The 12,776-nt window shown below is 42.3% G+C and overlaps 1 protein-coding gene across 4 annotated transcripts; it reads right to left on the reverse strand.

Moving 5' to 3' along the window:
- Positions 1–7,613: 7,613 nt before the first annotated feature.
- On the reverse strand, positions 7,614–12,059 carry KBTBD6 (kelch repeat and BTB domain containing 6; the record flags this gene model as incomplete). 4 transcript variants are annotated; one of them, XM_080799249.1, is made up of 2 exons in its annotated part: positions 7,614–10,930; positions 11,075–12,059. In XM_080799249.1, the coding sequence occupies 2 exons, from the start codon at positions 12,057–12,059 to the stop codon at positions 9,900–9,902; spliced, it is 2,016 nt and encodes a 671-aa protein (XP_080655375.1). In that variant the 3' UTR covers positions 7,614–9,899. The 4 variants fall into 4 exon arrangements, with proteins under 4 accessions (XP_080655375.1, XP_080655374.1, XP_080655373.1 ...); XM_080799248.1 differs by having other exon boundaries at positions 7,614–10,933; XM_080799247.1 differs by having other exon boundaries at positions 11,036–12,059.
- Between the last annotated feature and the right edge of the window lie 717 nt (positions 12,060–12,776).

The raw sequence follows: 12,776 nt of genomic DNA on the forward strand, positions 1-12,776 counted from the left end.
TTTTACTCTCAAAAATATATCATAGATCATAGATCTCTAGGTCTAGGTTCTTAGTTGCAAACAACAAACTTCCTCTGGTTAATTTAAGCAAAAAAAGGAATGTGTTGGAAAGGCAGAGACATAGCTCAGAAAACATGAAGAAACAAAAAAAAAATTTTTTTTTTTTTTTTTTTTTTAAGTAGGCTCCATGCCCATGATGGAGCCTGGGGCGGGGCTCTGACTCACAAACGGTGATATCAAGACCTGAGCTGAGATCAAGAGTGGGACACTTAACTGACTGAGTCACCCAGGTGCCCCAAGAAACAAAAATTTCTTAAACAGCCAGAAATAAAGTCAAAATCAAGTCAGAGCAAAAATCAATAATCTAGTAATATATTTTGGAGGGCAATGTGGGGAAATGGTATCATTACTCATTGCAGGTGGGAGCATAAATTGGCTTACCCTTTCCAGAGGGCAATTTTATAATACCGCATCAAAATTCGAAATGTATATACCCTTTGAAAAGTTTGTCCTACAGAGACTTTGGCAAAGATATGGACAAACACAAGTATGAGAATATTGACAGCAGCACTGTTAGTAGTAGCAAAGGACTACCAAGTCACTGAAATGTCCATCTGTAGAAACTGACTGGATTATGATATATTTGTACAATGTCTACTCTAAAACTATCAAAGAATGAATATGTTCCTGACATATGGATACAGAATGTGCTTCAAGATCAGAAGTTTATATAATATGCTGCAGTTTTAGTAAAAAGAAAAAGAGACAAGAAAAAGGAAAAAAAGAGAAAGATATGCACACTGTCATGTATGTCCAGAATATAGGCCTAAAAGGAGACACACAAAATTAATAAGCTTAGAAAAGAAAACTAGGTGTCAGGGATAAGACAGACAGGGGAAAGGTAGGAGGGGGGCTCTTACTATGTAGGTATTGTACTCTTTGAATTTTGAATTAATTGAATGTAATACCAATTTAGAAAAGAAAGTGAAAAGTCACACCAAAAAGTCTTATTGGGCACCTGCGTGGCTCAGTCGGTTAAGCATCTGCCTTCAGCTCAGGTGGTGATCTCAGAGTCCTGGGATCGAGTCCTGCTTCCGGATTCCTGTTCAGTGGGGAGCCTGCTTTTCCCTCTGCTTCTGCCTCTCCTCCCTGCTCCTGCTCGCTAGCGCACTCTCTCTCTCAAATGGATAAATAAAATCTTTTTTTAAAAGGTCTTATTAATATGCTGCTACTCAGCTGCTCCGAAAAGTAAATGTCCTTTCTGCCGCTGTCCCAGAATGAATTCTGAACACTCTGCTCCTTTGTGTCCCTTCTGGAGAGTGGAAATGCTAGAAAAGACCATCCATGCCCATGACTTTTCCCCTCGAGCTCTCTGCCAGTAGTCTGGGGTGGTACCTGCCTGTGAACTTTCTGGCTTCTGTAGAGAAGCTGTGGTCCCTAGGACACTCACACGACATTAGGTTGTGCAAACATAGGAAAGGGTTTCAGATGTCACGTGGCCCAAACAATAACAAATTCTGTGGCAAACATCTTCCCATGTCAATGCACACAGATCCATCTCATTTTTTCAAAGGCTGCCTATGGTTCTTTAGTATAAATGCTTGCTGAATATTTGGGTATATGCTTATAATCTATGAATATTTGTTGATAAGCCTTAATGACCTCTTAACATCACTAAGATGAAATTGCAACAAACAATCGCTTCTCGGCCTTTTGGCTAAGATCAAGTGAAATTGCAACAAACATCCTCGTATATATAATCTCTTCATATGAGAGTGTGGGCGTGCGCACATAGTGACAACTTTTTTTAATACCGAGAACTTTCTATGAAATGAGAAAGTGTGACCAAAAATCACATAAAATCACAATAAATCTATACTCTGACCTAGACGATCTGTGTACGAAAACTTGTTTTCCAAAAAATGCCTGGAGAAAGTATGACAAAATGCAAAGTGTACTGTAATCCAAAAAAGAACATCCATAAAATCCTGAGTTGTTCCAGTTATCAGATGAGGGTCTGGAAGGATCTTGGGTAAGCATTGCCACACACTATGAGACCAAAAAAAAAAAAGATCTTCAAATCCCAAGAGCGAGCAAGTGAGAGAGGGATCAAGAACAGACTAAAAAACACACAAAAAACTGGCTTTGGGAGGTTAAGTTTTACTGTCTTTGAGTATCTCTTTAATACACATAAGAATAATCATAATCATACCTAAAATTTTGAAGTATATTATAACTTGTTATTCCAGACAGAATCTGTATAATCTATTATACAGAAAACTCCCACAAGACCTCTTCATTCTCCTAAAGGAAATACATCTTTCCTCAAGCATAGCATTAAAATAAAAAACCGCTAGATTTATTATATAATACTCTTAATTTTTCTAATTTGTTTTGAATTGCAGAATACATTATTTTCACTTCCTTATGGGCATCTGCGCTTCCCATGGGCCCTGACCTCAAGGCTGAACTGTCACAGATAGCCTACCGCTCTTATCATGTACTTCTTTGCATTCTGACTTGTAATTGTTCTGTCGTTTAAAATAAAGACAGAGGAAGTCTTCAGATCGAAAAGCAGGATCAGATGCAAGGGTTTCATGAAAGCTTTGCTGGGCTTATTTTTACAGGAGACAGAAGAGCTGATACCCGCACAGATGACATTGACCGTATCCCTCATGTAAAACAATGAAAAGGTAATAACCGGGTTGGTGCATCGTTTGAAAGGATCTGCTGATCCTTTCTTCCTCTTCATCTAGCCTGCTGTTGAACCCCTCTGTTTAAAAGTGAAACCAAATCGGGATACCCATTTAGCATGAATCCCTTTACAACCCCCTGCTAATTGGCAGTGGTGGGTGGTTACTGCTTTTATGTTAAAACCCAGGAGGTAAGTTAATTGCGATATAATTTCATTTAGACCCGGTTATGACTGCTTACTGGTGGGTACTGCAATCTTATTTATAAGAAAAGCATTCAGAACAGCACAGAGGAAGGGTGAAGTAATTACCACAGGATACACCTTGGAACTGGGTGACACCTGACTCTCCCTAGAAGAGGAGGAAAATCTACAGAAGAGAAAATGCTGCATAACTATGTCTATGTAAGATCTCCTCAGCGTATCACCACTGGACTCTGCCTTTTAAAAACTACACCGATGGCTGGCTGAATGGCCCCCAGAAACCCTGTCGTACATAAGGGATCCTAATGAGTTTTCTGTGATTTCTAACTCTGCTTAATAAAACCCTTCTCAGCTCCAGCCTCTAAAATATGAGCCAAAGGAACAAGGTGGGGAGGGGGGTGGCGAGGAGGGGGCAGGAGGGAGTAGTACCTGATTTTGGATCTTTTCAGTGCAAATCTCAATTTTTGTAAGACTATTATTTGTTCACTTCACAGGAAATTTAAGAAACAAGCAAGGAGGAGAAAAAGAGAACGTTTAGCCACAACAGGACTCTTTTGAGTTTTGGAACAATTAATTTTTTTTAAACTTCCTTGGACAGCTTGGACAGAAAGCCCAGCTGAATTCAAAGGTGGCTGTGCAAAGGTAGAGCATTCGGAGGGAACAGGAAAGGCTTGGAGCTAGAGATGTAGGTTAGGCTGCTTTATATCCTCTAGCTTTTGCGGTCTGAACAGACTTGTTTTCTTGCTAATTTTCTGCTATCTTTATAAAAGATAGAGAAAGATATAGTGTGAGGGCTGTGATTTATAATAGCGTCATTATTCCATAATTGAAAATACCGTGCGTTTGGTTGTCGGGTAGAATATGCCCATCAGAAATAACCTGTAGCTCGGGAGGCCAGTGGGTTGCTATGACAACCAGACAAAAGAGTTTAATAATAGCTCTCCCTCAAAGCTGGAAAATTGACAAAAAGATGAGATTTCTAAATGCAAGTGTTTCTCATATAAATGCAAACAAGCACCAAATACGTTTATTTCTTTGTTCAACAAATAATTCATTGAACACTGTGTGCCTGGCTATGTAGGGAGCTGAGGAAAAGACAGACGGGGTCCCTCCATGGTGGAGTTCACGTTCTAGTGCAGGAGGCAGATAAGAAAGAGTCAACACATCAATAAACTGGATAATTGCCGTGTGTGAGAAGGTCTTGCAGGAAAGAAAGTAATGGGGCTGTGACCCTACACAAGAGATACCCAGAGCAGAAAATGCAGAAGAACCCAGTCACCACACAGATCACAGATCGTGTCTTTGGGCTCAGAGGAAGGAGATTTAGCAATGAAACAGAAAATGGAGTCTTACAATCTTGATTAATGTAGGGCTAGAAACACAGCTACTAACTGGTATGTTACTCTTCGCTTGCTGGGAGAGGTTGGGGTTCTGTATAAAAATAAGGGGGGTGCGTTTCTAAATAAAATGCGGGTATTTGTAATGATAATGATGGTAAAAGCTATATCCCAACGTGACAGAAGCGAGTATTCACAACGTCTTCTGGCCGCTGTTTTTGAAGTTTGCCCAAACACAGAGAGTGACCCTCCATGTGGACTCTGCGTAAAGCATGATGAACTGGAAGTCGGGACAAGAATCCAGCAAGAAATGAAGTTTTGAATAGACTATTGTGGCTGACAGTCTGGGCTTCAACAGCGGGGGGACCCGTAGATTTACATTTACACAGCACTGCAGAGATGATCCAGGCACAGAAAATGCTAGAATGTTGCTAAACAGCTGAGCTTGTTCTAAGAAACTTCCAGTTTTCATCATTACTCTGTAATTCTGATAGCTTTTTTTTTTAAAACAGAACTAACATTTGCTGTTTAAGATAATTAATACTGCCATTGATTATACAGAGCCATTTGTCAGTGCTCTTTTCTTTCTTTTCAGAAGTGGAAACATTCCGTGATACAATGCCAAGACTAGACTTTGGCTCGTGATCTAGGGTTCAGTACACATTGAGTCTGCAAAGCTTTACTTAATCGAAACAGGATGAAGTGATTTTCCTTGCCTTTTCTGTACAGAGCAGCAGCCCAGGGAGCTCCCCCAAGGCTTTCTGGGGGGGAAGACCCAGCCCACGTTGCAGGGATTGCAGTCACCCCCCGGATGGTGTTGTGACTTTGGCGGGCATGTGATAACATCTGGCCTGACAGATGGTGTGATAGAGGTTGCTATTTAACCTAATAGCCTTTCTCCCCCCATTCTATGATAAGAAGGAACCCCTGAATTTTAATTTGATACATGTCCTAGAATAAAGACTACCTCTTCCAGGTGCTCTTGAAGCCAGGTGTGGTTACATGGTTAAGACCTGGCCAGCGTCATGTGCCTGGAAGTGATGTGCACAGTTTCTCCTACAGGGGAGGGTCATGCTCTCTCCTTCCCCCTTCCTTTCTTCTTGATGGCTGGAATACAGACACGGGTATCAACCGGTTTGGGTCGTGTAGACCAGGACAACCCCTAAGGATAACAGATGGGAAAACAGAAAAGCCTGGATCTCAGGGGACTTTCTAGATGAGGGGCAACATAACAGATTGGATTTTTATAGGAGAGACTGCTTGTTTAAATAACTACTAGGTCTCTGTTACTTAGAACCAGACCTACATTCCAGCCAATATACAAAGTGAGAGAAAACATTAGCTCACGGTATCATCTGAAGACAGACTCTAGATCAGGCTGTAAATTCCAATTGCTGGATTTTTCTGCTACAATAGCTCCCCCCACCCTCCAAAAAAATGCACTTGATTTTCTTAAGACCATCTAGGTTAAGGCGATATTACTTACAATTTAGAGTACTGGCTCTTCCTTTCTTTAAGGCACAGACAGTTCTATTTGGGAGAAAATTTTTGCCTGACATTTACATTAAGCCCTGTTTAGCTCATTTCCCTAGAATTAACAAGTAATTTGCCCCCAAATATTATTTGATTGAGATATGGTGTTTCTTTTTTTTTTTTTAAGATTTTTAAATTATTTATTTGACAGAGATCACAAGTAGGCAGAGAGGCAGGCATTTGGCCTTGAGTTTTGCTTGTGTGTGTGTGTTTTTATCTGATACTAATATTACTGTACTTGCCCTTTTTGTCAGCCTCTTCCTGGGAAATAGTTTCCCATCCCTTATTTATAAACTCCGTAAGTGTTCATGTTCCATGTGTGGATGGTTTGATTTAGACCTGGGTTTTATTTATTTATTTTTTTAAGATTTTATTTATTTATTTGACAGACAGAGATCACAAGTAAGCAGAGAGGCAGGCAGAGAGAGAGGAGGAAGCAGGCTCCCTGCCTAGCAGAGAGCCGGATGTGGGGCTCGATTCCAGGATCCTGGGACCATGACCTGAGCCGAAGGCAGAGGCTTTAACCCACTGAGCCACCCAGGTGCCCCGAGATACGGTGTTTCTAAGCAGCAATTTTAACTTTGGAAGTGGGAGTGTAAAAGGCTGACTCCATTAGGTGACTCCTGATTAGGCCATTATAGGAGAAAACAGGTCTCCCATATAAGATGGAATGTGATTACAACAATATCCATTCCCTACTCTGTGCTTTGCTTGGATGGTGCTGAATCCTCAAGGTTGCACATGTAAGGAATGGTAGTCTGATGAAACAGATCTGCATGACAAATGGCTCAGACTCAAGGAGGTCCTTCTTCCTGTTTTGCACAAAAACCTACTGCCCCCAGGGTACTCTGAGCCTCAGAGGTGTCTGTGAACACTATCTTTTGTGTTTTTTTACTATAATTTAAAAAAATCAATTGGATTCAAATCACATTGAATGCTGTTGTTTAAAAAAATAACATTCTCTTACGTTTCTACTGATGGTCACATTTTCTATGAGTGATTTTGCTTCCTAATACTTCCCTGCTTTATCATATTTGCTATAATGAATATCCTTTTAAAGTTAGAGTGATGCAAAGGGTCTTGAAGATTCTAAGCAGATACGGAAGGAAACGCTGTGACATGTCCTCTTACCTTAGGTCTGACAAGCAGAAGTGTCATATCACCCTTGACATTATAAAATTACAACAAATTTGCTTTTTTTCTTAAGAATGGACCAAAGGGGTCGTCTGGGTGGCTGCCTTTGGCCCAGACCATGATCCCAGGGTCCTGGAATCCAGCCCCACGCCAGTCTCCCTGCTCAGCGGCAAGTCTGCCTGCTTCTTGGTTCCCTCTGCCCCTCCCCACCTTGTGCTCTAATAAATAAATAAAACCTGGGGGGAAAAATGGATCAAGCTTTCCCCAGATTCTCAAAATATCAAGTACAAAAAACTTTAAAAAAAATCTCTGCTCAACTAAATGCAATGAAAACAGCTCTTATAATTTAATTTCTTTAATATAGATAATCCGGTTGTGAAAATTAATTTCTAGTTTACCTTTTGGAAACCCTAATGACACTCATCATTTGGACTTAGAAGAACCTGCAAAAATCTGGGTTATGCTTTTCAGACTACAGGAACAGATACAAAAGATAATTAAGGTCATTTAAATCTTACAAAGAGTAGTCTTGCAAAGAGCGTTATATTGAGCATTCACTAAAAGATGTGCTGACTAATTGGAAAACTGAGACAAAGGGTGCTTCCCCGTCAAGAAGGAATTTCAACACTGCTGGCTGTGTCACTCATGGCACAAGCAAGGGTTTTATACGTTTCGCAGAAACACTGAATTAAAAAGCCAGTCAGTTTAGGTTCTAATACCAGTTTTATTTGCAACTAATCACATACAAATCACTTATCTATAAAATAATGATTAACATCAATTCTCTAATTCACAAATATATCACGAAACCAAAATTCTTCCCAAGAAAACTTCTTTGTAAACCAAGATATTACTGCTACTTAGCTTTTCCCTAACTCAAAGGTTGAGAATGACAAATTAGAGAATTTGTCGTTTAGCATTCACTTGCATACTTTAATTCTGCAGAGAGACAATCTGGTTGAGATCAGCACTGTCGTATTTCAACCTTACAAAACAAAAAGCTATCCACAAGAAGTTACTGGTGAAGAAAAAATTGGCCAAATACACTACTGAGACACAGTTTTGTGTTAAGTACAGTGCTTGTAACAACCCTGCTGTTAAATAGAACAAAACGTAGCCTTAAACAACTAAAAGCATGTTTGCCCTTTTGAAGGAACACATACTGTTAGGACAAGCATCTTAGTTCACTAAAAACGTTAAAGAGGAATGTTTTGTAGTATCTTCAGATGGCCAATCAAAATGGCTGAGACAACTGTTTTTTTAACCCTTTGTGTCCCTCTCTCCATTTTCATCCTATAGTATTTCATTAAAAAATTCAGTTCCCCACCTGAGAACACAATCCTCTGTATTCAGCCACTGTGTGAGAAATGTTAGCATTCTACCACTAGAGCATAAACATAGAAGAGGAATTAGCATGTTACTGAATGAGGATTCAGGAAGAAAATTCTAACTGGGTATAGAAAAAACGTATACACTGTAAGCATCTGGTCATTTTTCACGGGTACGGAGCATGATGACCATAGCCAGTAAACCCTCAAGAGGTAAGCACTTGTATTTAGCAAGGTCAGTTTTGTATGATGTAGTCTCTGTTTCTGAATTCTCCCTTACATAGTGTGACAGAAACAAAGACTGGAGCATGGTTCACAGAGAAACACAGAACAGATACAAATACCCTAATAAAATAACCATGTATACCACTGCTTAGGGAAATATTTTAGACGAAATATACTTTCACTACTGGCCCCAAATGCCATCATTCACTTATGTTATTTAACTGTAAACTTTTAATACAAAAATACCTTTAAGCTGATAATAACATTTAGTGACTTACAAAACTGACAATATTTCAATGCTACACAAAACAGTTCTATACACAACTTAAAGTTTTAAAGTTCTTTGCTGGCACTTGATTTTATAGTTGATAGACACAATATCTACTGATCTCAATAAAATACTGTTCTTAGCTTACACATATTTTCAAAACGAATATTATCTCATTAAACAGCAAAGAATAATCACATTTTGCTGACGAATCTAAGATGAACACCAAAACTGTACAGCCAAAGTATTTTAAGAATCACATAAACTTTTTAAGACAATGGATACAAATTTACACAATCGTGTCCAGTGAAAAAGAGGATGATTCCTCTGATTCTGTGAAGCATATATCAAGTATAGATCAAAAACGTGAACCTACAAAGCAAGTTAGTTTAGTGTTTTTTGTTTTTTTTTTAAGGTTTTTCGATGACTGGTGACCCTACTAGAACAGATGGAACATTGGTCACTGTTTGCAAATACACATTTTACATTACAAATTTAAAACTGAAGTTTCTTTTTAAACAGTAGAATCTTGTTTTTGTTTGTTTTTACTTTTAGTCAGCTTACAGCCATGTTGTACATCATTACAAATGAAATCACCAGTCACATTAAACATATGCATTTTTTTTCTTCACAAAAGGGGAGGTAACTGAACAAAAACCTGGCAAACTATATTTAAATTAGAACACATTTTGTAATAACCCACTAGTTTAAAGTTTTGGAAACCTTCTACCCCGTCCTAAAGGAAAAGATAGACTTTCCAAACCCTACCTGGTAATTTCTATCCAATCAGCTTTCTATTGTGAAAATCAAAATTCAAGTCACAGTACTTGTGGCACAAAACAGAAGATAAGATTTAATAACAGAACACTAAAAAAAAAATTAGTATAATCAAACATAAACATACCCAACAATCAAATCAATACTGGACTTTTAGAACAGTAAATTATTAAATAGGTTGATTTCTTTGAGTGTATAAATTCCCTAACATTAAATTATGTTAGTATTTCAAACAATACCCTTTCTAAACCAAACCTGAAATGAATCAACCTGTTGTTGTTGTTGTTGTTGTTGTTTTTCCAGCAAAGAGAAAGGGTATCTCTTTAAGACACTTTCCAAAGCAGTGAAAACACCTTAGTGTTTCAACCTATCTACAACAAATTCTGCTGATCCTGTGCATTTCACTGAGGTGCTACCTGAACCCACAAATCATCATCAGATAAAGAACTTGAACTTCCTGACTCAGAGTCCAGCTCACTGAATCCACCTAAATCCCATTCAGTGCTAGATTCACTCGGCACATCTTCTTCCTCAGTGAGGAAACTGTGACCAGGTTCAAGGCAGGAAGGATAAACACGAGCTGAGAGGCAAAAGAAGTTAGAATCAAACTGGAAGAGGCCTAAGGTGGTACCTATGTTAATCCACTGGTCCCCCCTAGTGTCATATTCATACACGGTCACCCGGTTCTTCTTCCACTGCGGGGTGCGCGAGGTGATCAGCAACAGTTTTTGGCCGTGATTGATAATGCGGTAGTTGTTGGTCTCCGACACCAAGGGAATATTATTAATCTGCCTCCATTCTCCTCTGACCGGATTGTAGACCTTCATGACTGGGATGTCACAGATGCAGTAGATCTCATCATTGAAGACACAGGCTTCCTGAAAGTCATTGCGCTTGAGAGAAACACACTTGAGCCACATATTGTGGCTAGGATCATAGCAGAACATGCGCTTACTGTTGAGAGCATAGAGATAGTTCTGGATTACCATTAGATCGAAGGATATGAAGGAATGGGGTAGCGGAGCCACCAGTGCCCACTGGTTTCTCTGGACACTGTAGCATTCCACTTCCTTCAGCTTAACGCCGGTAATCGGGTCTCGCCCACCCAAGATGTAGATGTAGCCATTGAGGTAGGCTACATCCATGCCCTCCCGGCACAGCAGGCGGTCAGCAAGCTGCTGCCAGCTATTCTGGGCTGGCTTGTACACCCAGAGGTCCTTCCTGGGCTGAGCGGCCAGGTAGATGTCATGGTCTGGAGAGACACAGACAGCTAAGGTGGTGACAGTCCTAGTGTGAGCAAGGCAGGTCAGAGGTGACGGCACTTTGTAAATATCGCCGGTGTATGGGTCACAGCACAGAAAGGGATCTCTAGGATGTCCAAAGAAGATCACCATCTTCTTAGCACACACGCCCAGCCTCTGGGGGGGATTTTCTGCTGTGGGCACAACAGAGGAGCTAGAGCCACCACCACTGCTGCTGCTGCTGCTGCAGCCACCGCCACCCCCGCTGCCGCTGCCGCCGCTGCCGCTGCCGCCACTGCTGCCGCTGCCGCTGCCGCCCCCGCTGCCGCCTCCACTGCTGCTGCTGCTGCTGCTGCTGCTGCCACTGCTGGTCTCTGGCTTCGGCACCAGAGACTTGCACAACTTGTCACCATAGCGCATCTGCAGGGCCCCTTCAATAAGGTCCAGACAGTACTTCTTCACAATGGTGTTGGTCAGCAGCCCTTCCAGGTAATCCTTATTTTCATCTGTGAAGTGTGTCCAGCGGACACACTTGAAGACCTCCGCAGCGCTCGGACCCCGCTCCTTGGGAGCTGCCTCCAACCACTGCACGGCCACATGACACACGGTCTGCTCCAGCTCTATGTTGAGACTATCCAGGCGCAGGATTGACAGCAACTGGGCGAGGGTCAAATCTGCCAGAGTCTCTTCCCGAATCGAGCCCATCTGGCTGAGCTGCTTGAAATTGTGGGCTATAAAGGACTGGGCCTGTGATCGCAGCTTGCGATGGCCGAAGGCATCAGCAAACTTGAAGATGGCAGTGCAGTTGGCCAGGTCAAGGCGGCGGGCTAGGAAGGAGGCACAGGCTTCCCGCACGTACTCGAGCTGTAACATGTCAGAGGCCGCGTAAAGGCGTTCCACGTTGGCTTCACTCAAGGACACTCGACCCGTGTAGCAGTAGTCGACCAGCACCTCGAAGGACTCGGCATCCACATCATGCATGGTCACGTTCGCCTGGTGGCTCTCGTACATGCCACCGGTGAACATGCTCTTGAAGTAGGGACACGCGGCAGCCAGCACGTTACGGTTGCAGGGGAAAAGGCGGCCGGTGCCAGGCCCGCTGCCAGGCGTCACCACCTCGATGGTCACATCACATAACAGCCGCGCGTCGTAGAAGGACTTCAGCTGTGCCAGGAGGGCTGCAGAATGAGCCGTGTCCTTCAGCTCCTCCGGGCCCGTGAAAAAAGCCGAAACCGTGGGCTTGTGGATTCTCTTGGGCCGCTTGCCGCCACGGGGACTGGCCAGGCGGCGAGAGCGCGGAGCTTCTTCCCGGGACTGCATGGTGGAGATGGCGGCGGGGTACGAGGGCGAGAATGGGTGCAAGGACCGGGCTCTGGCTCCTCCTCGCCCTCTTCTCGCTGGCGCTAGATCGCGGTGTCTCCGGAGAGACTGCAGCACGGGTCCATTTACCTAATTCTGCCTTGTGCCGCAGTGCCGCCTCCCTTTATAGCGTAGACAGTGTCTGACTCACCCTCCTCCAGTTCCGCGCCCTTTCTCCGCCTCAGCTCGCCTTACAGAACCCGCTGGACGGAACCGAGAGCCGCCACTGCCGCGCTGGCAATACCGGTAGGCGTCCAGGAGAACTACGGCTCCCGAGCTGCCTTTCGCGCCTCAAGGCATGCCGGGCCCCTCCAGACTCAAGGGGATAGGCGGATGGAAAGAAGCCGCTGTGCTTTTTGGGAGTAGTAGTTTCGATAATATCGCGAGATTTATCGGCCGTTCATTGTTTCGGCTGACGGAATTAGAAATCGCTAATTTTCTTTCGTTCGGATTTATGGTTTAGAACTTTGAATTTGGAATCCAGATTGGTCGCACATTCTGTATTCGTCAACTATTTGGCTTCGCTCTCAGAACGGTTTTAAAAAATGTGAATAACAACAATATGTCATAGCGCTGTGTGACGACGACATGAATTGCGTAGGTTAAATAGGATGCTCTGAATAAATATTTGCGGATTAGATTAATAAGGTACTTACGCAGTACCTATGATGTAAAGAT

The sequence above is a fragment of the Martes martes genome (assembly GCF_963455335.1).
Source record: "Martes martes genome assembly, chromosome: 3".
Lineage (NCBI taxonomy): Eukaryota > Metazoa > Chordata > Mammalia > Carnivora > Mustelidae > Martes > Martes martes.